The following is a 25,830-nucleotide window of genomic DNA, read 5'->3' on the forward strand; positions in this document are numbered from 1 at the left end:
TTGAGTGGGGCTAGACATTGATGGCTAGTTGCTTACTAGTATACTAACCGAAACTGAGCGTCTGATCATCCAGGCCCGTTTGATTTTTGACCCGTTCGTGCCTGATAAGTTATTCCGGATCCACAGCCACCAACAGGTCCTTTTGTTTCGGATCTGGTTGGGTGCACATGTAAATCTTGTCTTCTTCTAATACTACATTGCAGATAATCCGACACCAAATTGGTAAAGACAATTGTGGAAACTCTGTTCATTGATAATGTTGGAAACATAGAAAGAAGCGATAAATGTTACAATAGTTTACACGGCGCAAGATTGCTCTTCAACAGGATATACCTTGTATGTCGATGGTAGGTTCTCACTCTCCATGTCGTGAGCCGAGGTATCGTCAATTTGAGTAATACGGGATATATGCACCCGCAAAGGCTTCACAGGAGGCAAGGTTTCTTGTTCTGTCGTCGTCCCTCTATGGAAAGTCGTCAAGACGTAATCTTGAGCGTGTTGACTGATCGCGACGCGAACGAGCACCATGTAGAAAGCAATTGAGATGATCGGCACGAGCTAGATAATCGAAGCTCAGATGCTTGATAACAAGTGTTAACGGCGGACTCACCATGTCTAGCATAACATACTGCCCATTGTTCGAACAGACGAAACAGATGAGTGTGGGGAAGAGCACCACAGAGTACAAAATGGCGGCATCCACGAGAACCCGCAATATGGGCGTTAAGGTTCTTTTTGAAGTGCGTAATGCAGAGACGTTGCACTCAATCTTCCAGATGCGATATGCCAGTAAACCTAGTTACATTCAGGTTGGGATGAAACTTCGACATTGTGCTGGCATAGAAGCGTACTTACCAGAACTTATTAAATTGGTCGAAAGTGTCAAAGCGAAGAAGGACTGTCCAGTCGCCTTCGTGAAGATATTTCCAGCATTGCTAGTGGCTTGCGAAACACTGTAGACTGCAGAAAAGCCAGTCACTTCAAGGCAACGTTAGAACACACGACTTTTTGAGCATGGTTGTAAACTTACATGCACTACAGCACCACAGTATACTTGGCAGAATAACGATCCGAGCAGATTGCCAAACAACGTAACAGCGGTATATCTTTAATTGGAGTTACATTTCTATAAGCCAAAAGGGTTCCAAGCTGGCAGTCAGAAAGTTGGACCTACCACAACCCCATCGCCAAGCAGAGTGTGCGAGATATATATCGCATTCTTGATCACATATGTAATTTGGGACACGTCCGCGAAGAATGCCGCGGGCCCGTCAGGAAATGTGTCACGGTATTTTACCAATCCATCTTCAAGGCGAATGATGTCTACGATCATGTGCTTGGGGAACTTCAGTAGTTGATGCAGCATTAAAGAAGCAAGAAACGAACTGCGGTGCTCAGTATTAATAACATGACGGTCACTGCAACAATTAGGCGATTGACCTCTCGCAGGCGACGCTTGTAGGTCAGCGCCCAAATGGTACCTATAAACATGAGGATGGAGAACCCTGAAGAACAACTTGTAGCTTAGTACTAGAGTAAACATGTGATGAATGAACTATTTTACTCGCCATATAGAATACCTTCCAGTGCAATTGACATTATAGCAGCCACATCGAGCGGGATGCCTCTTGAAGTCATGGTTGTAATGGGGGGATGTACAAGGGATGTACCAGGGATGACTTGGAAGGCTGAACCTTTACCAGCTCCATGGATACGTCTTAAGTTCGCTCGATATCATGATGCTGGCATTGTCACTGAGGCTTTCGGTGATACCGAGACACAGATACTGTGGGCTATGTGACATACGTCGAAAAAAAACTCTATAATGCCACAAGTTGAGTTAGTGGCTTCAAAGTGCCTTACAACTTGAAGGCCTTGGCATCATCGAAAGACTACAAATTGGTGCCGAGAAGCTGTGTTCACTGTTCAACGTAAGATATATGATTACAAATGCCCTTAGACCAAAATTCACTTCCGCTCTTATTTGTTATTGGAGGCTGAGCGCTGAGCGACGCCAACATTTAAACAGAAGCGATGCTAGCTACTTCAAGTCATCATCAACGCCGAATCTCTCCTCGAGGGCAGATGCTCCACTCATCCGAGTCCGTTATGTCAAAAGCTCAGGCCACCTACACGCCACCTTCGGTGATGTATCTCCTCCGGCTCGTAAAGACAAATGATGACTAGTCTTCTTACAGGCAGACTCGATGCAGATTTCACACTCGTCAACGGGCGCAGGTCGCCGGTTCATTGCTCCTCACTTGACAACGACGACCCTACCAGCGGTCAGGATGGAGGAGTTGACATTCGAGTACTTGTACCATCCACAACAAACGCCAGGGACCACTATACCACGAACAGGACAACAGTGGTTCCGCAAGTTGGAAGACCTGCACATTTAAACGGCCGGCGGAGTGACGGACTGGTGGGGGTGGCGCCTCCGTTAGGGCGTTTAGTGCTTGCTTTCCGTGCACCATCGATTAGCGGATTGCAGACACACTTCAACTCGCCCCTAGACGTCTATGTCTCATATAGGGAGAAATACAAAACTGATGGAACGGCCAAGGAGGCGCTTGCCGCAATCTCTTTGTTGTTCATTGACTGCTAGTGAGCCCACATTTAGTCATTTGCAACTTTCAAGGGCACAGAAAGATGGCTTGTACAAGTGACAAATGTAAATCCAGTATAACGCTTCACCATGCACCACAGACGAGCCATTATAACATGCCTTTCCAACGTTCTTCGATCTCATATCCCTGCAGCCATTGCCGAACCGACTCAGACCTGACAGAAATCTACTGTAACGTGAGTCGCCGAGCATGCAATCTAATTGATATGGATGAGCGTCACCTATAAATGACTGGTTTACGGATCCTTTCCCAGACTCGAATGAAACACTACAGGATGGACAATTTAGATTCAACCACACGTAAGAAACTACTCGGTCAACAGCTTTCCTTACTGATGGTGCTGCTTAGATTGACGTCAAGAGATACCTGGTTGTATGTGCTGTCCAATGACTTTTACCGCTGCTAGCATACCCACCACCCGATATAACCTTGAACACTGTAAACTCCTTCCACGGCCCTTTCATTAGCCCAACCTAGGACCAATATAGGCTTTGGCAAGTTAAAGAATGGATATCTCTAAATCCGCAAGCGTTCACTATCATTATCAGGCTGAAACTTGAGGCAGCTGAATAGAGCGCACAGCCGAACGGCAGAATGCAGTCTTTGTACAAAGTTGCGATGCCGATCCTCACACGTCATCCTCCACAGTGGGCACAGTTTATTTCTTCATTGTTACGGGTCAAGGCAGCACTCTTTCTACTTTGCATCCAGAGTTTGCTGAAGCTGCCGTGTTTCCTATGATGAGCCAGAGACATGGTGGTGAGTTTGTCTTTCCAGCGATTTTTGTTCAATTTATCGAGCGATTCTTAGGACCAGTTTTGGCTTCGAGATCAACGTGCAGAACCTTGACATGGAACTTCGGCCCCTACACGTCCAATCCCGTTTTCTAGGTGCCAATAAGCTACGGGGATTCTAGACTTTCAATGCTACACAAAGGATCAATGACATCCTTTTCGGCGACCTCTTTTCTGCATCGAATACAGTAGTGAAGGTCGACTGGGTGTGATGACAAGACAACTTTCTAGAGCATTGAGCTTAACGGTTAAAATCGGGATGGGTGTCTTGTCAGTTAACCACATCTCATTCAACCAGGGTGCCAGTCTTCTGCCGCATGAACCATTTCATATTACTTTCCAGTACATTGGGGACTCGCTGTCTACTGTAAGTAATTGAGGTGTCACGCACATCTCAAGTACGCACGTTTACTAGTCTAATATCTTCCGTTGGACGTCGACCAAGCTTGGCCGTTCCTGATATCTAACTACTCCAGAAATGAATATAACATTCAGACTCAATCTGCAATTGCCCTCTCAGTCAGTCTACAACTGCATCCATTCGGAATGATCAATATACCCTGATATCTGGCTCCGTAGGGTATCGACTCGTACGGAAATGATCATGGAATTTCCAAAGTCAGCTTTCCTTTTGTCTCTTCTGAACTTTATGACCTCATGGTGATTTCGAAGAAAAAAAAATACTATGGTAAATCTGATCTTCTCGAATTAATGTAATGTTACGCAAATCTCGCGGAGGAGAACAGACCCCTTGCACGACTACACAGCACCCCAGAACTTCAAGCGAGACTACCCCGCTGCCGCCCATGTCGTATGCATGATCGGATGAGTTCCAATCTAGATCTTTGCTACCTCTTGCTTGCAACGTGGCCGCTAATAATGACGCTGACCTTGATGCGGTTCCGGTTCACGCTAAACGACAGCGGAAATAACATTACGGCGTCTGTGTTCTATCAGGTCCTCGCCTTGCGATCTGCTTGTCCTCTCGTACTCGCTGACGTTGTCTTGTCCACAAGACTACCTAGAAAACATCCGCATTACCCACACTGTACCCCTATATGTGTGTCATTCTGTAACCATGTATATTTGTACACCCTGGATTGACTTAGTGGGGCTGGCCTGACCCCGAAGGTCGCTTGTTTGACTATGTAGTCAGCTATCAGCAGGTCGTAAACCACCGGTGGATGTTTGATGGTGCGATTTTATATTTAAATCCTACATGATAGGCTAAGCTTGTCGATTCATTAGGCAAAGACTTGAAGATAAGGATGGATGTTAGTGAAGACAACAACAACATGGATCGAGCACAGTATTTGATGTGTATCCGTCGGACTTGTGGGGATTTCATTTTATTTCTCAGAAGTGAAATGATATGAAGTAATTTGTGGACATTCAGCAATTTACACCCCGTTGTTCAGGGTCAATGCAAAGTGTCAGGGTACCTCGAGAGTTCGCTCGAAGAATGGGGAATGGTGACTGATGGCCGCGGAGCAGTGAACGCTCAAGCACTGCACTAAGGTCCCAGCTTGCCTGAATCTGGGAAACTAACGACGAATTGGCCATAGATGGAGTGATATGGTCTTGGTAGGAACTACATCTTACAATTACATGCGATAAGCCGATTCCACCAGAGTCCACGTCTGAGATTCGTCGTGTAGGATAACCTGGGACAACACAACTTCGTTCCTGGCTGTCTGTTAAGTGGTTTTACAAATTCGCACACCGGGTGCGCAGCAGGAATTGCCGAGCACTCTGTCAATGATCAGACTCGCGCAGATATAGTAAGCCTTCGCTCACGGTTCATAGCCAGTTCACATCCGTTGGCATGGCATGTCCAATGGGCATACATTCTTCCGTCTCCTAGTCCCATCGACGAAAAAATTCTCGCACATCGTATGAGAATTTTGTCAAGGATAACATATTCAATCTCATGTTCCTGTGTCCGTGAGCTTGGAACTTCCCCCTGCTCGGCCCACCCGCGCCCCTTCTTTTCCTGCCATAAATCCTTCAAGAACTTAGCCTTTGGCAGAACCGATCATTCACCACCATGTTTAGCAGGGAACCTCAGTCGCCAAATGGCCTTTTTTCAGGAGAGTCCCGACCTGGGTCGTCGGCGCCGACTATTGACGTCTCGCTAGCGAGTCCATCTTTTGACTACGCTAGCTTGAATGCGCCGTTATGGCCACACCGTCTCTCCGCATCATTTGCAGCGATGGCAGATCAGATAGCGGCTGCATCACAAGCACTCGCGCTTGTCCCTTCCACGGCATTCAGCGGCAATGACGTGACAGTTGAGTTTGCGTCTCTCAAGTCGAAACTCGCGTCGATCGAGAGCACACAAGAACGCCTCGCGGCTGAGTTTGCTGCATTGAAGGAGCAATTTACGCAGTTGAACACGGATAAAGGACCTGCGTTGGAGGAGTTGGACAAGAAGATCGAGGCACTCAAGAAAGTCGTGGAAATTGAGTGCGTTAGTATTTGAGATGAACTATACGGAGGCTGACGTACCTTTGCTATCTATCACAGCCAACAGCGACTTCCTGCGCGTTTGAACAACTCTCGGTGTACAGTTTTGAATACGCCACTCAAGGCGCCCGTTGGAAACGATGGCAAGCCACCGCCAAACTTCCCTGCTACTAGGGGAGAATTCGAGCATATTACAAGTCAGTGCATTTTTGAACTTGGGTTTGAAATGGTTCACTGATCGCGTGGTGTTATGTAGAGGAGCGCTACGAGACTATTCTCAAGGCTTATGGTCTGCCCCTCAAAGGAGACACTGACGCCAAGCGAGAAGCTGTTCGTATATTTGTCGGCATCCCTCAAGATGGGCTTTAAGCATGCAGGAGGAATGTGCGGACCATATGATACTAGCTCTGTCCATCAAATATCACAAGTCGCTGGAATTGTTGGAAGGACTTGGCTTGCTGGACGAGCTTTAGGTCATTGTCAATTGACCGACCCGTGAGTGTACGGAACAGCGGGCGCCGGGATCAGACCGCGTAGTTATAAGTACAGCTTTACTTATCAAAACATAGATCAGTAGACTAAAAACAGTAGAATAAATTACTTACCGAACTTTATCTAGCAGTGCCAGTCAAGATATATAAGATGGTGCCACTCGGCTATATATTACATCTGTAGTCCGACCGCCCTCCGAAACCTCTTTGCCTCCCACTTCTCCACAGCATGTCCCACGAGTCTATGCAAACCCTACTCAACGCCAATGAGGAGTGGGCGCAAAACGTAATTAAGGGCACACCCGATTTTTTTACTCAGTCGGCCACCGGCCAGAGCCCCAAGGTATGCCCACCCCAAGTCCCATCTAACTCCATTTATGAAGGTCAATTTCAGATCCTTTGGATTGGCTGCTCCGACTCGCGGGTGCCGGAATCAGTCATTACAGCCTCTAAGCCTGGCGATATCTTTGTGCACAGAAACATCGCCAAGTACGTAATTCGTCGAAGTCTGAGGCCATGGAGCTTACTCAACCATCCTTGCAGCCAATTCCACCTCAACGATGATAGCGCGCTCTCCGTTCTCACTTATGCTGTCAAAGTAGTCGGCATTGAACACGGCGAGTGTCTCATTATACTCATGATAAGGTTTCGATTATTCCTCTAACGGGTATATATCGTTAACAGTCGTCCTTGTTGGCCACACTAACTGCGGAGGTGCTGCTGCTTGCCTGAAAGCAGCCGAAGACGCAGCTGCCGATACCGGTGCGCCCCAACCCGACACACCGCTCACGCGCTGGTTAAGCCCCCTCATCGCGCTCGTTCAATCCCTCGACCTCTCCGCGTGCTCCGCAAGTGAGGCGTTGGATAAAGTCGTTCAAACCAATATCATTACGCAAGTCGACAATATCTGCAACTCGGAACCGATCACCACCGCATGGGCAGACCCGAATGCGAAGAAAGTCACTGTGCACGGATGGGTGTACGACCTCGCCCGTGGACGCATCGATGAGCTCGTCTTCCGGGAAGCTCAGGCTTGATGAGAACAGTTTTCGACTCGTCCTTTTTTATGACAAGCTGCAAGTTTTCCAATTCCAAATTCTTCACTAGATTTCCTCTAGAATGGCTGTACACATCAAGAATGTGGTAAATATTATTTGTAAATTATAAGTACATGCCGCTAAAGAATGGTCTCAAAGTTCAAATTCAAACATAACCTCTTTCGTTTTCCCATAATGCATCGTCATTTTTGAATCGCTGCTCACATGAAGAAATGAAGAAAGCGACCCAATGCGATGCCACTGCATGGTCAATGACAGTTGTGGCAACAAATTTTCCCGGCAACCTTCTCTTTCAGATCCCGAGGTAAAGATAGCCAGACTTCCAGCGCTCGGTTTCAGTTGGGATGTAAGCACGCTGGCTCACCTGCATATTCAGTATATATACTGTCACTGATGCGATGCTGAAAGATGAGCTTTCAAATTTCAAATTCAGCATTCTACTTTTTGATGCAACGGTTACGCGCGTGCGGTCTGACCTGGAACTTCATTGACAGCTCAGCATTACAACTGGTGATCCTAATAAGTCTCACTTCAAAAGCAGAAGGCGCCACTATTCAGTCCTTCGGATCTTGCCTGATACTTGAACGTTACAGCATGCAAGCGGACGCCGGCACTAAAATTTGTTCAGAATCGTGGGTTTGAATTTTCTGGTTATTTCACCAGGTGGTCACATCAATCTGTGTAAGCTTCTAGCTACCATGGCTGGGCTAAAATCAGCTAGCGCTGACCATCTATTTTAGATTAGCTGCATAGAGCATTGAAGGAATGAGGAAGTCTTCTAGTCGTGATGGGGCGTCCAAGTTGATCATCATCTCTTCATTGCATTGACCGCTGACTTGCGAGGACCCAGGCCAGCCTCTATCCATGCCTGGCACTATCTTGGCACACAAGAACATCGCCTAGTACGTACATGATGTTTCGATGTAAGTTGTTCCCGTCGGTCACAGCTCTGCGGAGGTGCCAAAGCAACTGTATCTGCCACGACTCACTCACACGCTGGTTGACCCCCTTCACTTAATTCGTTGGAACTCTCGGCCCTTCCGGGTTATCTGACAGTGATGTGATGGACAAGATCGTTGAGGCCAATTTCATTGGTCATGCGAGTTGACAACATTTGCAAGTCGGAGCCAATTGTCTATCCGCGGCCAGACCCGGACTCCTGCGAAAGCCTTTCCGACGATTCTTCGTTTGATAGATGTGCATCCAGGGTTTGACAGATTCACATGCACACATGTACAATTTCACCCTACTTTGCTTTCGTTTGATAATTCATCCAGCTTCTCCAGTGTGCAGATATTGCATGTATAAGATGCTAAGTACGATCCGAAGTCTAAACATGAACCTGGTCCAAGACTTAGCTTTGACATAGCGTATAGGGCAAACGCCGAGCAAACGAAAAAGAAAAGTATGCTATGCATTGAACAAAAATCAGACAAATGAGATCCTGTGATATTAGCAGACTACTTGGGGAAGGTGGAGGCAATTAGCTCCGGATCGAAATCAAAGCGAGAACAACGCGACATATCACGTATGTGCAAGAGCTGAAGCTAGTCCATAGGTCAATGATGATGCCGAGGAAGAAGCGGGCCATCCGAAGAGCTATCAATGAACCCGAAATGAACGCGGGTAAGTGAGGTTATCAGCAGACAACGCAACACTTCCAGCTTCCACCAGTCGAGTCTCCGTTGGACGCTTCACCACTACGCCCACTGCTCTTCCTTCTATGATGAGCAGAGGAGGGCACGCCCTCTCTCATAAGCATGCTTGCTCGGGTGGCAGCCTCGAACACATCATCCACACCCTCAATCTTGAGGGCGGAGCACTCCTTGTAAGCGCGTGCACCGATCATTGATGCCACGCGTTCAGCTTCAGCACGCGAGACGAAGTTGCCAATATCAGGAGAATTGGGAGATGGACGCAAGTCGGCTTTACACCCAACGAGTAGAATTGGGATAGTTGGGCCACATATGCTCCGAACTTCTTCGATCCACTAGACAGGACGGATCAGGGATCGACAGGCGCGCCAAGAAAACGTGTCGATATAAACCTACTTTTACAGATACGTTATCCAGAGAATCTGGGGTGTCGATAGCGAAAGCAATTAAAATAACATGTGACTTGGAGTAGGACAGTGGTCGTAAACGCTGACGCAGGAGATAATGAGCAAGCGGGAAAACCCGGTAATGAAATATCAATATCTTACTTCATACTCTTCCTGCCCTCTGCATGACACAATAGTTAGATAAAAGAGAAGTCTAGCGCAAGAAGAGAAGGTACAAACGCAGTATCCCAAAGTGCCAATTGCACAGGTTTACCATCTAGCCTGATTTCCGCGACATAGTTTTCAAATATAGCTGAGAAGGTCAATAGGTAAGCCAGTGCCGGATAAGTGCCCCTCCAAAGGGAGCTTACTCGGTTGCTTGAGAGTGAGATCAGTTGCGCTCGGTAGGCACATGCCACAACGGTGTATAGACTCACATATTCCTTTGGAAATTCTCCCAGCGCAAAAGAGCATAGTAGGGAGGTCTTCCCACAAGCACCTGTGAGTCCAAGTTTAGCCGGACATGGCCAGAAACAAAGGGCTGCGGTTACGTGCCGTCACCGACGATGACCAGTTTTCTGCGAATCTACGCGCGAGGCAAACAAGGCGCCGGAATGTAAGACTTGAGAGCCAGTACTCGAATAAAGGAACAAAATATGCGTACTGGGTTTTGGGACGACATGAATGTTGCTGGGCTGTGAGCGGTCAGATTATTCGGACTAATGGAAGACGGAGGCAAGCCTGCGCGCTAGCCGCGATGAAATTCAACAATTACAAGGAGCGTTAGAAAACAAAAAGGTGTATAATGAGTATTGTGATGAGAATGAAGCCCAAGTAAAGAAGAGAGGTGAGAAGCAGAAGAACACGGTGACTGCGTTTGACCGCTGGCTTCTTGCGCGCGGGTTGGGACCACTTATATAAGCCATCACAGCACCGCATCCTCTAGTCTGACCATACAAAACCCAATTGCAGAGAAACCGCAGTCAGATGCCACTCACACTAGTACTATACATAGCACCCACTCCACTCATCAAAAGCCGTAGAAGTAACAACAACTGTGTACTCTATCACATTTATCATACTAAAAATCCGACTAAAACATACAAACTGTACAATAGGTGAAATTGTCAAAGACTGAAGTAAAGCGAGAAGTAAAAACACAAATGGTTAGTCAACCAAATTACATGAAATCATTGGACAGCATATGCTGCCTATTATAGCTGTCGTCAACGGAAGACCGAAAAGCATAAAGGTTGAAGCTCACCTTAATCTCCTTCTCGAATTTCTTCGCAACCTTGGAGCGTTGCACCTTCTGTGCCGCGGTAACGAGGCCACTTTCGGGCGTCCACTCCTCTGCCGTCAGAATAACAGCTTCTAGAATCTCCATCTGTTTGAAGCCGTTCTTTTTCCCGATGGCATTGCACTCCTTGAGGATGAGATCTTGCACCGCCTTGTTGGCGCACAAATCCGATAACTGAGCGTTCGCATCTGCGGGGATGGACTTGGCTTCGAGAGCATGGCGCAGATTGGCTTCATGGGGGATGATAATACCAATGGGTTGTTTGGCTTCAGCATCTGCGTATACACAAATATTCGCCACAAGGTAGCATGACTTGTACGTCGATTCAAGTTGTTCAAGGGCTATGTACTGAGAAGCGGCAGATTAGTTGATCTGTGGCAAAGAAAGACAACTTAACACACCTCGCCACCCTGCAGCTTGATGAGATTCTTAATCCTGAAATGAATGCGTATCAGACGAAGAAGATTGTCCAGGAGGTCAGATTACCTGTCGATCAGAGAAAGAGTCCCATCAGCATTCCATTGACCGACATCACCAGTCCTCAGCCAGCCATCCTTAGTGAAGATAGACTCGTCGTTATTGAGGTCGTCCCGCTTGTAGTATCCTTTGGTCACCGACGGACCCCTAATGCAAACTTCTCCCTGGGGAGGATTGTTAGTCGACTTGTAGCCCGCTTCAGGGACATCCAGGAGCTTTATTTCAGCTGAAGGAACAGGCAGTCCAACCGAGCGATATTGCATGAGCTCGGGGGGCAAGATGGCGCACATCCCGCAAGATTCAGTCATACCATAACCTGCCCTCAATTACGTGAACATATTCGCAAATCGGCTCGGGAAGTTACTGACCTTGGAGCATAGTGACGAGTGCAACCGACAGGAACTCTTGAGTTTCTTTGCTAAGAGCAGCGCCACCACTCAATGCGAGACGGAGTCGTCCTCCGGTGGCTTGCTTGATGTTATTGAGCACAGCAGCATCTGCCAGCTGGCTAAGGCCAGGAACATCAGCCTTCTTGGCCGCCATCGCCCCATTGAAGATGGCCTTCTTCAAGGTGCCGCTAGCGTTAACCTTAGTGGTAATCCCCTTACGGATCTGTTCCCACACGGCGGGCACGCCAACCATGATACTGGGGCGGAAAGTGACAATGTCACCCTTGCATTGGCGTACGGATGCATCTGTAAGGGTCTTCACGCGGCCGTAGCCTGTCTTCATGCCGACAAAGAATAAGATAAGCTCCACGATGTATTCAAGAATATGGGCGAGTGGGAGGTATGCCAGGAAACTGTCATCGGTACCGAGGTGGTGACCAAGAAGCGTGTAGACAGCACCGACAGAGGCAATGACGTTGCCGTGAGTAAGTACCACACCCTTAGGGGCACCAGTAGTGCCGCTGGTATACATGATCAGAGCCACATCGTCTCTAGATGGCCTTCGCTCCTTCAGACCCTCCTTGGATTGCTTTGCACCAATCTCACGCAGTTCGTCAAAGGAGAGAATGACTACGTTTTCCCTGATGTTGCGGATATCATCGAGAAGTGACGACTTGGCATCACCATCATAGACTATGAGCCTGACCGACGGGGTATTCGGAAGCACATTCTTCAGGGTCGTCAGGAGGTCGGCATTAGTGAAAACACCAACACAATTCGGCTCGTTCAATGAATGTGTGAGTCCAGATTCGCCAAGGGTATCGTAGGCAGTGGCTACAGGAGTTGCAATTGCTGTGCACGCATGAGACATAAGCTGCCAGTTTACGCTATCTTAGGCGTCAGCCATGAAGGTTTCTGCAGGACATCAGGCATACCTCGTCTGAGCATAGATGTTGAATATGTCTTCCTTCGTGATTTGATGGTGAAGAAGACCTCGTGCGAGCGCCGAAACTCGCTCTTGGACGTCCAGGAAACTGAGGTACTTGTAGTCACTGAGCTGGAAATACTTCCAGATCTTCTTCTCGGTGACTTCCTTTCCATTGACCGTCTTTGTTACTTCCTTCTCTTCTTCGTGAATGCGGACGATATCACGCCAACCCACAGCATCTTTTGTGCCATGTGTTCGGGCGGCGTAGTCGATGACATCTGGAATGATGTCGATGCCCTCGAATGGTTGAGTCACGAGACTGTCAGCAGTGATTGCCAGGCGTCGAACTGGGCTGCCATCGTCGGTAGCAACCACGACAGAGCCTTTACCAAAGAAATTGCGTTTGGAGGTCATGATGGATCGCTTCCAGTGACGCCTCCCAAGTCAGTACTCCGCAATAAAAGCACGCATTAATCACGTGACACATCAATCGGCTCCAATAGGAGTTTGAAAACGGTTGATGGAGAAAGCCCGCCAATTGTGCTCGTCTGACGAAAGCTCCTGGACCCTGAATGTTGTTGTTCGGCATGAGCATTTATTTTCTGATCTGAGTCGAGGGGAAATTTTACATGTGTGCCTTGCCCTATCTCAATGAGCCGCTAGAGGTCTCCCCATCACATAGCAGTACGCCTTTGCATGGTTGTGAAACCTAGCTGTTCTCGAATACTTCGCAGGTAATTCATGTGCATGAGATTTGTCTCGCAGCCTCAGGTCGCGTTTGGGGAGAATACGAGAAGCCCATGAGTCAGGATTTACGTTCGGGCTTGAACCTTGGCGACTTAAAGTGTGGTAGACTTTCCTTGGATCTTCCTTGGATCATCTTGAATCACTAGACAATCAGTGCTTTGAAAGAGAGATGGGAGGGGGAATTCTTGGAGATGGACTGTGACCCACTAGACTTTAACTGACATTATTGTCTTATAGAGACACGACGCACTTTAGTAGGTTTGACCCTGACCTAAGTATATGTGTGACCGACTGAACATTAATATGGATGTGCGAAGAAATATGAGCTCTGAGTTTGCAAATGATCTCTCCTTATCAGACAATGGCAGTAGAGACAGTATGGTCAGAACGGGAGCGAAAAATCGCGGGCCGCTCACTTCTGCTGCACCATACGGCAAGTCAACAGTAGTGGCTCTGTGGTGCGGCAGTTATAACTTATAAGGGGGCAGCAGGGAAGCTTCTCTAAATCAGCTTAATTCCGAAGCACGGAGTTCATTAGACAATGCGTCGAGAAGTCTGGTCTAATAGTGTCGCTGCACAGGAACCGAAAAGAGTGCGAACTCCGGTGGATTATCATGCCTATCTCACGTATGAGCTATCAGTGTTCGGGTGGGCGTCGTCACTGAGCAGCTTTGTTACGGACACATGTTCTGGTTTGGCCACCTCTGGCACATTAGGATCTGGAAGGAAAACCTCGATCTGCCAGGTTAAATGACCCCAAAAAGAGCATTGTGCACGATGTGATTCACTAGCAGGCGTACCATCATTCAGGTCATTTGCTATCGAATCAGCTGTCTGCCTGATGCTGATATGCAACATTAACGCTTTGACTGCTTCGATAAAATACTTACAATCGGTATTCTGCCATCAATGATGGCATACATGCCAGACCCGAAAAACGGGCGTTAGAGAAGCGGCCTCCGCCTGACCGCAAACGCAAACTTCAGGGTCTTGTTCAGCCGCGAAGTCTATCAGCCTTGCTCGCAAATCAAAACCACGAGTTTTCCAGATAGGCAGGTACGTGACACTTAGCTCATGATGAGGTCCCGGATCCCGCCTGCGCTCAATTTTAAAAGTCGTAGCGAGAGATGAACAGCGTGAAAGGCATCTGCCAGTTCTCCATAAGAGATAGAATTTGCACGAGGCATCTGTAGAATGCAATTTCCGATCTGCCAATTAAATCATTAATTGCCGACAGACCCACCTGATGCACGCAGCAGAGTACAACAAGGGACTTGCAAACCACAATTGGCTGCCGCGAGCCATAGCTTGGGTCTCGTTTGGCATAATCTACTAAACCTTCCATTGCAATTAGCATAACACTATCTGCACTATGGTGAATCTTAAATCAAGCTTAGTGTTCTGAGTCTAGAAAACAGAGACCTGTCAAAATGGGCGATGCGGTAGCGAAAGTGAAACCGTGATACATACCAGGAGAAATGTCATATCCCTTCATCCCCTGCCAGTAGTTCCGATTTGCGTGAGGGTTGGAGTAAGAATGAACTTCCAAAAAACTTCCCAGGATTTGGCAAACGCAGGATTCAAGGGGAAAAGGTTAAACACTGGCAGACTTATTTTTAATTACTAGGACTAGTTCCAATTGAGGATCCTGTCACCTGCGCACCCTTGCCTGCCAGTTTTTTTACATACTGATACTGCAAGCAGTCCCTTTTGAACTCAAAGACCCCAGAAGTAGAAGTGGAAAATTATTACGCGCGGCAGAAGTCCTAACATAAGTCGGATCAATAGTACGTTATCCTCGATCCGGTCACGGGCCCACTGTGTTACTAAGCTGCTACTGGTAGTAAGTAAGTACTTACTTTAGAATTCATACACTTGGTTACTATTCTGGTTCAGTGCAAATGATTTGGTTCTACTGCTAGTACTGACAACGTTCTGATGCCATATATGATATATCCTTTGATGCTCAAGGAGATTTGGGTAGCTGGAGAGGAGTGATGCCTTCTATGTGTATGTCACGTTCATTTCTTGGCGTTAGTTAGATTTGATCTTGAAATGGTGCTGCAGATGCGGTACTTCGGTAATTGATAGCAATATTCGTATTTGGCAGCCGCCTCGCAGTAACATTTATGCGAAATGTTGGCCCATAAGATGTCTAGACTATGGACCGCAGAACATACACAAACAGGTCATATTAATTGAGTGGTAGTGGTAGTACAACAACAACCTCATTAGATGTGTTATCACAAACTCCGCGTAATATGAGCATTATTTACAAAATAAAAACAAGATATGTCACAGAGCGCCACACATTAGAATGCTCCTTTCTCGAAGAGTGGCACAACGAGGTCCTCGCGATTGGTGACATCGACGCCGCGGAAGTACCCTGTACAACAGACCGTGTCAAGCTTGCTGTCAAGAAAGTGACGCTCGGCACTTACTCGGGCTGAGATAATACCACATTACGGTCCCCTGCGTGAAGTTTTCCAGCGCATGAAGGTATATTTCCAGCTCGGCATCCACGTCGGCACCAAATGACGGAAGCTGGCTCTTAAGGTTGACGTAGTCGTCCACGCGTTGATTCAACATCTCAGTGAGAATGTTAATGGCTTCCTGCAAGCCGACATCGCGTTCATGCATGATACAAAAGACAAGGTTTTGGTAATCGCCGTCAGCTTGTTCTTTCTGGAGAGGAATGAACAAGTCAGTATGATCCAGTGGTCAATGTCGTTTTCCTCACATTGAAAGAACAAAGGTCCTGTGTCAAGAGAAAACATGAGCCTCCAAGTCAAGAGGTCAAATGAGTGAATAACAAACGTTTGGCCATGTCATAAGGTCGGTTGTCGCGTCTGACATCGCTTTGATGATAGGATTTTCAAAGACAACGTCCGGAAGATCCAAGTCAAGAGAATACTCGATCATCGCTGAAGTGACACTTTCAGCAACATGCGAGGCCGAGGGGGATACGAGATATTCTCACCTTCCACAAGAGCGCCGCCGATGGTCGCACGACGCATGAGAATGAATTCCTCAACCGAGGGCATTCGATCTTGAGAACGGTTGCGAGATTGTGATACTTGAGAGCTACTCCATGCCTCAAATGCTTTAATGAACCTGAACGGAGTTTCGCATCAGAATAAAAATCCTTCAACTACAGCGTCAACTTACCGGTTATAGGCTCCAATGGTAGATGTTCCGCGGAATCGCGTTAGCAAGCTAGATAACACACAGTCATCAGTTACGTCACAGGGTTTAGCAACGAGAATACATACTCGTACAGCATTGCAGCATATGGGTATTTTGGGCGGGAACCATCAGGGTTTGTGTAAACACTAACGGAGATATCATGTCCAGCTTGCACTGCGTCAGGTTTGGATTGTAGGTCGCCTTCGTCAGAAAGATCGTCCGTCTAAAATCCAGTATGTGAGTTGATAGAACTGCATGAATGACGACTAGCTTGTGCACCGAAAAAGCCCAGAAAAAGAACATAATACAAGTTTCAAGATGTGCAGAGTCAGCATCTGGAAAGCTTAATGCAGCAAAGAGATCGAATTTGCCGTAGTTGAGGAACTTTGACTTCTTCCTATCATCGTACACACTTATTCTAAAATTTGTTGTTAGTGCAAAGTATATGCCACGGACGGTGAATGATACGCACTGGTTGAACCATGAGCGCGCTGCACGGTCGGCGTCGGCTTGGTAAGGATTGACTCTGAGCTCGCAGACTCGGCCAGTGATGGCAGCTAGATCCTGAAGGTAAAATTGTGGTGGAAGGGATTCGTATCGTTGCATGATGATTATGAGGACAGTGTGTTGCACAGAATATACAGCTTGGACTTGCTCGAGATGGGTACTTGGGTTACAGTGGAGGAGGAGAGGATATCTGGCCCTTCTTATTCAAAACCGAAAGGGAGGGGTCCTCATATCAGTCCTGTCCGAAGCTAGACTTCTTAAACGAAAGTGTATAAAAAAGACATAAATTGAGGAGGCGACACCCACACCATCATCAGTACATCACGACACATTACACGTGAAGGATGACCCATTGGCACCCTTGATTGATTTGCGATCTTTCGGCAAGTGGTGGGTGTCTTGGAGATAAGAAGAGTGTAAAGCCTGCTGACATGTCAGTTAGCTCTAACTGGTTTGAGTGGTGCTCAAACGAGGATGAATGAGGAAATTTCGAGATATCTTTGATTGCGAAGGGCACGGAAGGACTCACCGAAAATGTCTACGACGTTTGAGACGGAACGTATAGGCTCACGTTGTCTTGTAATGCAAGATGCTGGATCTCATTCTTTGATCTCCTTGATGGATTAAAGGAGATCGGCGACCTGACTCTCCTTCGCATTGTGTAGTGTTGTCACCTGGCAAGGAATCTAGATCCAAGGGTGGTGACGGGAATAGAAGTGTAGGTCCGACTTCTACAACTTCAAACGCGGATGCTGACAAGGCTCGGTTGTGCTTTGCGCCGCATTATAGCGAGAAAGACATCGACAAGGGATAGTGCCAACCAACCAGACTTTTCATGAAGACCAAATGCCGGGATGTGTGAACGGCATGAGAAGAACACGAGGCAGCAACGTGCCGCCAGCGTGGTTTTAAAGTCTTCTTTTCGGTGAACAAATGCTAGTGGTGCAATCTTCACACTAATACCGGATGACGAACTGCTCTGATCTCAGAGGCCCACAACGTTGAGACTCGTCTTCGGAGAGTACTGTGACTGCACCAATCGAACCATTATTCCGAACGCCGATTTCCCACTGGGTAAATACGGAACATATATCAAGCAATGGGTCGGCGGCGATTCGGACATACTTGCCGCACCATATATCTCGTCGCTAATATGTCAGGGCGCCCGCCGCCAGTGTACCGTCCCTCCGTCTGTTCCAAGGCTACACACTGCGTTGTATTCTTAGATACCAGGAAAATGTGGGGTGCACACGCTTGTCATCCGCCGGTACTTACTAGTTGCCCTGCCTGCCGTCATCTATGACGATGCTTACTAGCGTCCGAGTACAAAGCCTAGATATGATTACGGGTGAAGACTCGGGGTCTTAGACAGGGATCGATCTGTATCAAATCTGTGTGGTCACCTTGTCTTGGGGTCAGGGCAGCAAATACAGATTGATGATGACCTCGACACCTTTGGAATAAACGCCGATTCCGGCTACATACCATATCGCCCTGGGCAGCCAAGATCTTCCGGTAGCCATCGAGTGATCAAGCTAAGCTGCGTTTGGTCTAACGCATCTCACTAGACACGGGTGCCGTATTGAGCGTACTAGAAGCGACATAGGGGCTTGTCTCCATGCGTATGTACCAGCAGCAATGTATCGAGACGTTGGTCTGTAGAAGGTGTTTGTCGCCGTCAGGGTTTTGACCTTGTGTATGATTAAGCCGCTGACCCTCTTCGAGCAGAATTTATGAGTTAAACCGCTCATGGAAATAATTATCTGCTCCGGTGTCGTCGCCCAGCAAACCAATTGGGGTAATCAAAAAAACTTTCAACGTACATTATAGTGTGTCTCAACGAGCTTGCTTCGTGCGGAAAGTCCGGGAAGAACTCTGAAGAACTGTGCATATAGTGGACGATAGGAACTGCTGATTTGATGCAACTTGAATTTGGAAGTCCGATGGTTATTCTGGTATTACCGTGACTATCCCTGCAATAGAAGTCGGCACTTTGTAGAGCAGCGATGCTGGGTATTTCCATCAGTTCTGTACTAATCCAGCTCTCTACGTTCTATGATGTGTGTGGCACCATGTGCATCACCGAACTCACACAGACAACCTCATCCATGGTCCGAGTGTCTCATGACACATCGCTCTGTTTTACAACTACAGCACTAATGGCCACTTTTGTATTTACATAAGTAGAACATACATCACTCGCTTGTACATGCTGAACACTAACTGAAACCTGGATCAAGTCACATCCGACTCGGACCCGGTCAAGCTGGCCTCATGAAACAAGGTGTTGAACTCCTGAGCGCCGAGCGCCGAGCTATCGGAAACCGAGTGTCAATACGCCACCGGTCAACCAGGTCACCACTCACCTGAAACCATAATATATGGCAAAGTGTTTGTGTCCTTGATATAGGACTCATTCCACAACGACTCGCAAAGTTGAATGCCCAATCAAAGGCCCATTACTCCTATCGGTTAGTGCTGAATACTATCATAGCACAGTAAAATGAAACGCGGTGGGTCCGAAGCTCAAATCGATCATCCATTATGCATCATGATCTAATCGACCTATCTTGATGATCAACCCCGTTAGCCAGTTTCGCCACCATCATCAGTTGTAATGCGACATAGCGGTAGAATTTTAGAAGCCTTTGTCTTGTGGTGTGGCGGTGTCAATGAATCTCGTGTTCGATGGACAGCCCAAGGATAACATACTTAACTTGACCCAGTAAACTTGATGAGGCTCTATGTATCGTCTATATCAAGAATGAAAGGGAACGTGATCATGAAGGAAAGGCTGTGAGCGTGTCAGGGCACGTCAGGGCCCTATAGCGACGTCAGTCATATCAATCAGATTGAAAAAAAATGGAAACTTAATAATTGGCCCATCTAGTACGTTCTAGTAAATAAGCACATGCTTCAGCAAGGAAGAGGATGCTAGAATTCGCTTATATTCACCACGTAGAGGCCGGTGGTGCTCTCGAAGAGTGTACATGTGCAATTTTCGGGATTCGGCTAGTTTCCAGGACCTTGTCGTACATGGACGTGGGGATAAGACACCTGCTCTTTCCTGAAGATTATTGATCTCGATGACCGTCTACGAGGAACAATCGTGATCGTTAACCGATGCCAGTGGTTAAAGTGAGATGCCCTGTCATTCGTGGACAATTTTTATCAAACTTCAAGGTCCTAATTTCCGCTAGAGTGCATGCCTGCTTGGGCAATTTGGGACCAGATGTCAATGGTCAAGGGCCTTCGGGTATTTCCAATCCCTTGCCGAACAAAGGGTCTGAAAAGGTTCCAGGACCTAATGTTAAATTTTGGGCGGGGCCCATCCCAGCCATGACCCCGCAGAACACTCACATAACTATCGGGCTACTTTGTTTACCGAACCTCGGATTGAACCGAAGTTGCGTGAATCGAACTGCTTGTAAACGCCCAATGCCCATAGCGAGACAACGTAATGCGCACCGAGCGGGCGCAGTGCTCGATATATGATATGCCCACATAGGCTATACGAGACAGTCGCAGAATGGGTATTCTGAACATGAGAAAAGAACATGCGTAAAATTGTGGATGTTTTGACGGGCCAACTCCCTACCTTGCAAATACTCTGTTATAGTCTGGATCATATTGACCTCGCCACCGGGAATATTCACAAACAGCTATCATGAAATACACCTTGATCATAATTTCCTGGAGAATTGCTGTATAATCCGTTTGCTACGGAAGGTTTGCATTCCTCCAGAGCTCGAAAAAGCTAACTTTTGTTGCAGGTAATACAGTGGAAGCAAACAACATATGTAGACTGGTACTTAACTGCAACTTCAACGTGTGTTCAACTTCATAAGAACGTATCACATTATGCGACGGAAGTTTACTATGCAATGACGCAAAAACACACATAAACAACTGAGCTAATTGGCAGCCTCAGCCAACCTTTGCTCTGCCTCCTTGAAGTTGATGACGTTCCAAATTGCGGTCAGGTACTGCATACGTATGAGCCGTAATTCTCGAACAGAGAGAGGGACACGTACATCTGCCTTGACATTTTGGTACTGTGAAAAGAGAAAAATGAACATGAAATATAGCTCCATTATGTGCCATATCATTACATACCTGTAAGTAGAAAGCCTGTGAACAGCTAACGTCAGTGGACTACCGTGGGCTGGTGACCAATCACACTTACATGTTCCCAAATGTCAACGCCGATAATGGGTGTATGAGCTGCGTAAATGTGTCAGGGGGGTATCCCGTCCGACTTCAAAGCCTACGTACAAAGTAAAGGATCCTGGTTGGCAGTCGTAACGATCTCAAGCCTGTTGGTGGCAGAGTTGTAGCCCTTCGCACGCCAACGTCAACAATATAGATGATGCAACATGTGAAATGTCTTACGAGCCATCCCCATCCGCTACCCTGGATAGCTGCGGTGGCAGCATTGAACTGCTTCTTGAATTCTTCCACAGATCCGAAGTCACGTTCGATGGCTTTTTTCAGGGGACCATCGGGAAGATTGCCGCCGTCAGCGTTGGAGGGCGAAAGATTCTTCCAAAACAACGAATGGTTGATGTGGCCTAGATGACACAAAGTCAAACTTTCAAGAAAAGAAGCCTTGAGCTTGAGCCCTACCGCCGCCGTTGAATTTCAATGCTGACTGCAAGGCAATCTTCTCCTTGACGGAAGGTGACTTCGCATAAGATTGCTCTGCGGCATTAAGTCCATTAACGTAGGTCTGATGATGCTTAGAGTGATGGAGCTTCATTATTGCCTCGGAGATGTATGGCTCAAGAGCCTAAACCATTAAGCTTCAGATGCATCCTCCGCGCTCATGTATGAAGAAACACCAACATTGTAAGCATAAGGTAGGTCCGGAAGAGTGTGAAGAGACCTTTTGGTCGTAGAAGCGGCAAATAGACGAGCCAGAGAGGGCCGCAGAGCAGATTTTGCGGTGGACAACATATTGAGTATTCAAGTAAGAGCTCTCACGGACTCCGCCGCACGTCATTCTTTCAAGGCCCTGCTGACTAAGACGAGCCCAGGCTCGCTCCACGCCGTTTTCTCTCAGGTTCAACATTCGCCTTAATCCCCCTAGGACACCCAGTTAAAACTCGCGACATGCCTCAGCCACGCTCAGTCACGGAAATACAGAGGTGAACCAGACTGAGCCATACACAGACATATTTTGGCTCATTTTTCCAGACCAAACATCATATAACAAACAGCTATGAACCCAGAAAGACAATATAGTAATTTTGCCTGAGTTGCTGTCAGGTCACTGGCAGTGACAACACTATAAAGTATGAAAAGCATGCAAAGTGCAACATTGGCCATACATGCTTTCCATATGTCACAAATTTCTGAAATGGATTGTAATCAGGAACCATTGGTATCATGTTACTATAGTGTTTTGACTTTAGTTTTGTAGGATAAATGATAAATGATCTTTTATTGGCTGACTATGCTACTCATCAGATGTAACTCAGGTGCTACATATAGAAGTGCCTCATCATCTCTTCAAAATACATAGCCACTATGAATATGACTGTAAATGCCACAAATGTCTAGGCAAATCAAACACATGTTCAGCCTTTCTGACCATTGGATTCATAGTACACTTGTACATCCCCCAGATTTGCCCTGCCAAACGAATGCTTGCAACATGCCATATGTGCACTATTTTTGTTGCCAACACAGTGGTTTATTTGATCTGGTGGTTGAATCACAGATTTAGCATTTCACTACTTACCTAATGCTAGTAATGCAGAAGTCTGGTTCAGAACTTCAGTTCGAACCTGAACCCTTCTGAACTGGACTGTTGGTCCAGTCCGATGTTCGACATGCTCTCAGGACTGAATGTGTCATTACATTCAGCATTCGGCTGATGCCTGAAAGTTCCAAACCTGTCCAAACCTGTCTGGACATGTTCGAACTGTCCCTACATCTGTATATGATCCACTCGATGTCCTCAGGCTTATTGCTATCAATCTATCCTAATATTTTCTCTGATTGTCTGGCAACAAATTCAATATGGCTATTGTCAGTCCTGGGAACATTGAATGACCAAGAATGGCTCTTTAGGACCAAAACACTCAATGCATGTCTATTAGCAATGTCTGACTTCATTGGTAATCTACTTGATGTTTCAATAAGCTCACTGTCCATCATTATCTGGATTATAATCTAATTTATGTCCAGAACCTATCTTTGGGATGCTCATTCAGGTACTTAATTACATGGCAACAATATGTTCAAGGTGTGTCACATTTTGCTATCTCTTACCACAAATTTTGATATGAATGATCTACTACAGGTACAATATTCACTCCTCTGGCTGTGAGAATGGTGTGCACACTTGGATCTGATGGCAAACTAAAAGATGCTAGCACCATTAATTGGTACAATGACCTGGATGATGACACCCCTTTTCCTGCTTCACCTCCACCTCCTGCATCTGCTTTTGTGTCTCGTTGCTCAGGTCGAGCTCTTAAACTGACAGAGAAAATCCGCGAAGCTGCCAATACAGCTCCAGCCAAATGATTGGCTCCAGCACCTTCTCCCAATACTACAGCGCCTCCTCCCAATAATGCTGTCTTAGATGAAGTTGAAGTTGATGGAGTAACTACAGATGCAGCAACTGATGATGAAGACAGTCCATCAATGTACCAGGAAACAAAGGTGATGGGGGATGCAGACCGTGAGGTACTAATTTTTACCTTTATTTCTGACATTAGGGTAATTGTCTCAGCAGGGGGCCAAACGATGCAAAAGTGACTTGACAGCCGACATTCGGACCATTTTCACTTGTGATGTGAAGGCTATCAACCCTGATACTGGAAAGGAAGAAGCTGGGCACTGGTGTAAGGTCTGCAAGTAAGTTTTAATATTGTACATTATTCTTCAAACTAACAGCGTGTTTCAGGGCAAAAGGTGTCATCTGAAAGTACTGCTTTTTGAAGGGCAGTGTAACTTCACTGTGTGCTCATGTTTGCAGGTAAGAATACTGTTGTCTGATACTTGCTTTAAACTGACACACAATATTCAGGCATAAGGACTGCATAAAAGTGTACAAAGAATGCTGCCACAAATACCAAATCCAGCCACACATCCATGCTCTCCCTTCAGACAGCCATTCAAATTAGTCAATGTTAGACAGCGCTATTGTATGAGAGCCTCGTCTACCATAGTTTACTACTGCTGGACTCTTAGACTACATTGTTGAACTCATTGTGGCTGAAGACGAAGCCTTCTTACTTGTCGACAAGGATTTCTTTCATTGGCTTCTCACTCACACTCGCCCAGGTCTGTCTGATGCAGACATTCCACATCGTGACAAAATACAGGAAGAGATTATGAAGTGTGCCAAGAATGTGGAGTCGCAGATATGAGAACATCTACAGGGCATTGATGGGCGCGTTTCCTTTACATTTGATGGATGGACTTCTAATGCTGGCAACCCATTCCTGTCAATCACAGGACACTACATTGATGCTCCTATAGATGCTCCACACAAGTGGGAACTTCAATGTGAGCAGCTTTCCTTTACTCCTATAGAAGGCAGTCATTCAGGGCATAATATTGGCAACATCCTAGTTCGAGTTGACCAGCTAGATCGGCATTACAAGGTAAGCAAATAAAATGTATTTAACACAATTTCAGCTAACTAGCATTGTAATTTTGTGTGTAGATTGGCTGGTTCACAGCAGATAACACCGCAGACAATGATACAGCCATTAAGGCTTTTGCTGAAGCTGTTCCTGAAGCAAAGATTGATGACCATCGCAAACATAGAGTCTGGTACATCACCATTTATATAGCAAACACACCTGTACTCACTTGCACTATGCAGGTGCATGGAACATGCCATAAATGTGGCCACAGGCCATTTTGCACAGGCTATCGCCACTATGAGCAACTCACAACTTAGCAGCAGTGATTTTGAAGAGGAAGAGGAAGATACATTGAATGCACTTGGTAAGGCCCTGGCACTTATGACACAGGTATGTAAAGTTTTTAAACTGTGTGACATGGCACTGACATTCACAATTAGATTGGAAAGTCCCCTCAAGCCCGTGTCTTTTCCCGTTAGTTATGTGTGAAGGTCAACTTACCAGTTCTTGAGCTTATCCACTGGGTCTGCACCCATCGGGCATCACTTCTCACATGCCTTGATTGCCTTCTTGTGTTGCAGAAGGCAAGTGTTTTCTTTTCATTTCCTACAGGTGCTGATAGAATGCAGAGGGTCAATTGCTTCATCTGCCTCGCCGATGACAGTGATGAAGTACATAAATTAAAGAAGAGACAGTATTCAGACTTCAAGCTGACTCAAAGTGATTGGATACAGCTATCAATTCTGCACAAAGCTTTTCAGGTGTGTGGCTACTAGCTGGTAGTCTCTTTTCATTGAATCTCATCATGTCTTATAGGAATCTGCCAATGCCACTCAAAGTTTCTCAAGCTCAAAGGACCCAACAGTTTGGCAAGCCATCCTGGTCCTGGAGTTCCTCCAGCAGAGCTGGGAAAATATGGTTGTTCACGAGAAGTTCTCAAGTATAACTCACACATTGGAAGTAGGCCTCAAGAATTTGAAAAAGTGGTCACAGAAAACTGATGATACTGACATGTACTTTATTTGCTTGGGTATGTAATTGATTTATTGGAACTTCTGTTTTCTAATGCTATCACTGCTGCAGCTCTGGACCCAAATTACAAACTAGAGTATGTGCGATCCCAGTGGAAGTCCAACGCCTTTGATGAAGGTGTCAGAAAACTCAAAGCCATGATATGTTCACGATATCATCTAAGCCACTCATTATCACTAA

At 46.6% G+C, this 25,830-nt stretch overlaps 10 protein-coding genes across 10 annotated transcripts; 4 read left to right on the top strand and 6 right to left on the bottom strand.

Annotated features, from left to right (window-relative positions):
- Nucleotides 1-223: 223 nt before the first annotated feature.
- F5891DRAFT_1041538 (uncharacterized protein) lies at nucleotides 224-1,923 on the bottom strand. Its single transcript, XM_041362068.1, has 7 exons — nucleotides 1,569-1,923; nucleotides 1,387-1,505; nucleotides 1,175-1,336; nucleotides 1,031-1,106; nucleotides 856-978; nucleotides 611-795; nucleotides 224-558 (listed from the first exon to the last, which is right to left on the bottom strand). Exons 1-7 carry the CDS (start codon nucleotides 1,636-1,638, stop codon nucleotides 298-300), a joined length of 996 nt encoding a protein of 331 aa, XP_041224435.1. The 5' UTR covers nucleotides 1,639-1,923; the 3' UTR covers nucleotides 224-297.
- A 52-nt stretch (nucleotides 1,924-1,975) lies between these two features.
- Nucleotides 1,976-3,243, top strand: F5891DRAFT_441023 (uncharacterized protein). The gene is made up of 3 exons (XM_041371846.1): nucleotides 1,976-2,607; nucleotides 2,667-2,929; nucleotides 2,979-3,243. The coding sequence occupies exons 1-2, from the start codon at nucleotides 2,177-2,179 to the stop codon at nucleotides 2,854-2,856; spliced, it is 621 nt and encodes a 206-aa protein (XP_041224436.1). The 5' UTR covers nucleotides 1,976-2,176; the 3' UTR covers nucleotides 2,857-2,929; nucleotides 2,979-3,243.
- Nucleotides 3,244-3,635: 392 nt separating this feature from the next.
- On the top strand, nucleotides 3,636-4,941 carry F5891DRAFT_981518 (uncharacterized protein; the record flags this gene model as incomplete). The annotated part of the gene is made up of 7 exons (XM_041377119.1): nucleotides 3,636-3,791; nucleotides 3,920-3,943; nucleotides 4,004-4,112; nucleotides 4,171-4,235; nucleotides 4,534-4,618; nucleotides 4,673-4,698; nucleotides 4,843-4,941. The coding sequence occupies 7 exons, from the start codon at nucleotides 3,636-3,638 to the stop codon at nucleotides 4,939-4,941; spliced, it is 564 nt and encodes a 187-aa protein (XP_041224437.1).
- Nucleotides 4,942-5,606: 665 nt separating this feature from the next.
- Nucleotides 5,607-6,259, top strand: F5891DRAFT_917196 (uncharacterized protein; the record flags this gene model as incomplete). Its single annotated transcript, XM_041373729.1, has 3 exons — nucleotides 5,607-5,890; nucleotides 5,951-6,087; nucleotides 6,147-6,259. Coding segments are annotated over 3 exons (534 nt in total), but the record flags the coding sequence as incomplete, so codon positions are not given.
- Nucleotides 6,260-6,526: 267 nt separating this feature from the next.
- On the top strand, nucleotides 6,527-7,777 carry F5891DRAFT_1041554 (carbonic anhydrase). Its single transcript, XM_041362069.1, has 4 exons — nucleotides 6,527-6,724; nucleotides 6,776-6,870; nucleotides 6,925-6,998; nucleotides 7,066-7,777. The coding sequence occupies exons 1-4, from the start codon at nucleotides 6,611-6,613 to the stop codon at nucleotides 7,416-7,418; spliced, it is 636 nt and encodes a 211-aa protein (XP_041224439.1). The 5' UTR covers nucleotides 6,527-6,610; the 3' UTR covers nucleotides 7,419-7,777.
- Nucleotides 7,778-8,967: 1,190 nt separating this feature from the next.
- F5891DRAFT_441090 (ras family-domain-containing protein) lies at nucleotides 8,968-10,407 on the bottom strand. Its single transcript, XM_041371847.1, has 9 exons — nucleotides 10,256-10,407; nucleotides 10,145-10,175; nucleotides 10,036-10,066; nucleotides 9,918-9,979; nucleotides 9,852-9,858; nucleotides 9,721-9,793; nucleotides 9,643-9,661; nucleotides 9,491-9,583; nucleotides 8,968-9,429 (listed from the first exon to the last, which is right to left on the bottom strand). The coding sequence occupies exons 2-9, from the start codon at nucleotides 10,160-10,162 to the stop codon at nucleotides 9,079-9,081; spliced, it is 654 nt and encodes a 217-aa protein (XP_041224440.1). The 5' UTR covers nucleotides 10,163-10,175; nucleotides 10,256-10,407; the 3' UTR covers nucleotides 8,968-9,078.
- A 263-nt stretch (nucleotides 10,408-10,670) lies between these two features.
- F5891DRAFT_1129299 (uncharacterized protein) lies at nucleotides 10,671-12,988 on the bottom strand (the record flags this gene model as incomplete). The annotated part of the gene is made up of 6 exons (XM_041364378.1): nucleotides 10,671-10,691; nucleotides 10,745-11,128; nucleotides 11,182-11,215; nucleotides 11,267-11,573; nucleotides 11,626-12,533; nucleotides 12,582-12,988. The coding sequence occupies 6 exons, from the start codon at nucleotides 12,986-12,988 to the stop codon at nucleotides 10,671-10,673; spliced, it is 2,061 nt and encodes a 686-aa protein (XP_041224441.1).
- Nucleotides 12,989-15,581: 2,593 nt separating this feature from the next.
- Nucleotides 15,582-17,482, bottom strand: F5891DRAFT_441513 (terpenoid synthase). Its single transcript, XM_041371848.1, has 9 exons — nucleotides 16,980-17,482; nucleotides 16,787-16,925; nucleotides 16,594-16,730; nucleotides 16,490-16,537; nucleotides 16,302-16,435; nucleotides 16,139-16,245; nucleotides 16,062-16,079; nucleotides 15,763-16,006; nucleotides 15,582-15,707 (listed from the first exon to the last, which is right to left on the bottom strand). Exons 1-9 carry the CDS (start codon nucleotides 17,111-17,113, stop codon nucleotides 15,634-15,636), a joined length of 1,035 nt encoding a protein of 344 aa, XP_041224442.1. The 5' UTR covers nucleotides 17,114-17,482; the 3' UTR covers nucleotides 15,582-15,633.
- Nucleotides 17,483-20,677: 3,195 nt separating this feature from the next.
- On the bottom strand, nucleotides 20,678-21,986 carry F5891DRAFT_1041593 (Mn superoxide dismutase). Its single transcript, XM_041362070.1, has 8 exons — nucleotides 21,860-21,986; nucleotides 21,641-21,803; nucleotides 21,407-21,585; nucleotides 21,290-21,353; nucleotides 21,201-21,238; nucleotides 21,131-21,145; nucleotides 21,049-21,069; nucleotides 20,678-21,000 (listed from the first exon to the last, which is right to left on the bottom strand). The coding sequence occupies exons 1-8, from the start codon at nucleotides 21,968-21,970 to the stop codon at nucleotides 20,929-20,931; spliced, it is 663 nt and encodes a 220-aa protein (XP_041224443.1). The 5' UTR covers nucleotides 21,971-21,986; the 3' UTR covers nucleotides 20,678-20,928.
- Nucleotides 21,987-22,101: 115 nt separating this feature from the next.
- Nucleotides 22,102-22,357, bottom strand: F5891DRAFT_1041594 (uncharacterized protein). Its single transcript, XM_041362071.1, has 2 exons — nucleotides 22,211-22,357; nucleotides 22,102-22,161 (listed from the first exon to the last, which is right to left on the bottom strand). The coding sequence occupies exons 1-2, from the start codon at nucleotides 22,340-22,342 to the stop codon at nucleotides 22,132-22,134; spliced, it is 162 nt and encodes a 53-aa protein (XP_041224444.1). The 5' UTR covers nucleotides 22,343-22,357; the 3' UTR covers nucleotides 22,102-22,131.
- Between the last annotated feature and the right edge of the window lie 3,473 nt (nucleotides 22,358-25,830).

The sequence above is a fragment of the Suillus fuscotomentosus genome (assembly GCF_016647785.1).
Source record: "Suillus fuscotomentosus strain FC203 chromosome Unknown F5891scaffold_36, whole genome shotgun sequence".
In the NCBI taxonomy this organism is placed as follows: domain Eukaryota; kingdom Fungi; phylum Basidiomycota; class Agaricomycetes; order Boletales; family Suillaceae; genus Suillus; species Suillus fuscotomentosus.

Coding starts and splice junctions, on each gene's coding strand:
- F5891DRAFT_1041538 (XM_041362068.1), bottom strand. CDS start 1,638: ATGACTTCAAGAGGCATCCCGCTCGATGTGGCTGCTATAATGTCAATT. Junction 1,506..1,568: donor ACTGGAAGGTATTCTATATG/GCGAGTAAAATA, acceptor GTTGTTCTTCAG/GGTTCTCCATCCTCATGTTT. Junction 1,337..1,386: donor TATTAATACTGAGCACCGCA/GTTCGTTTCTTG, acceptor AAGTTCCCCAAG/CACATGATCGTAGACATCAT.
- F5891DRAFT_441513 (XM_041371848.1), bottom strand. CDS start 17,113: ATGCAACGATACGAATCCCTTCCACCACAATTTTACCTTCAGGATCTA. Junction 16,538..16,593: donor TATGCTGCAATGCTGTACGA/GTATGTATTCTC, acceptor TGTGTTATCTAG/CTTGCTAACGCGATTCCGCG. Junction 16,436..16,489: donor ACCATTGGAGCCTATAACCG/GTAAGTTGACGC, acceptor AACTCCGTTCAG/GTTCATTAAAGCATTTGAGG.
- F5891DRAFT_1041554 (XM_041362069.1), top strand. CDS start 6,611: ATGTCCCACGAGTCTATGCAAACCCTACTCAACGCCAATGAGGAGTGG. Junction 6,871..6,924: donor GTGCACAGAAACATCGCCAA/GTACGTAATTCG, acceptor CCATCCTTGCAG/CCAATTCCACCTCAACGATG. Junction 6,999..7,065: donor AGTAGTCGGCATTGAACACG/GCGAGTGTCTCA, acceptor TATCGTTAACAG/TCGTCCTTGTTGGCCACACT.
- F5891DRAFT_441090 (XM_041371847.1), bottom strand. Junction 9,980..10,035: donor ACTGGTCATCGTCGGTGACG/GCACGTAACCGC, acceptor TTGGACTCACAG/GTGCTTGTGGGAAGACCTCC. Junction 9,430..9,490: donor TGGATAACGTATCTGTAAAA/GTAGGTTTATAT, acceptor CGTCCTGTCTAG/TGGATCGAAGAAGTTCGGAG.
- F5891DRAFT_1041594 (XM_041362071.1), bottom strand. CDS start 22,342: ATGGCCAATGTTGCACTTTGCATGCTTTTCATACTTTATAGTGTTGTC. Junction 22,162..22,210: donor TTTGTTATATGATGTTTGGT/CTGGAAAAATGA, acceptor AGTCTGGTTCAC/CTCTGTATTTCCGTGACTGA.
- F5891DRAFT_1041593 (XM_041362070.1), bottom strand. CDS start 21,970: ATGTTGTCCACCGCAAAATCTGCTCTGCGGCCCTCTCTGGCTCGTCTA. Junction 21,354..21,406: donor GTAGCGGATGGGGATGGCTC/GTAAGACATTTC, acceptor TGGCGTGCGAAG/GGCTACAACTCTGCCACCAA. Junction 21,239..21,289: donor CAACCAGGATCCTTTACTTT/GTACGTAGGCTT, acceptor ACATTTACGCAG/CTCATACACCCATTATCGGC.
- F5891DRAFT_441023 (XM_041371846.1), top strand. CDS start 2,177: ATGATGACTAGTCTTCTTACAGGCAGACTCGATGCAGATTTCACACTC. Junction 2,608..2,666: donor TTGTTGTTCATTGACTGCTA/GTGAGCCCACAT, acceptor GGCTTGTACAAG/TGACAAATGTAAATCCAGTA.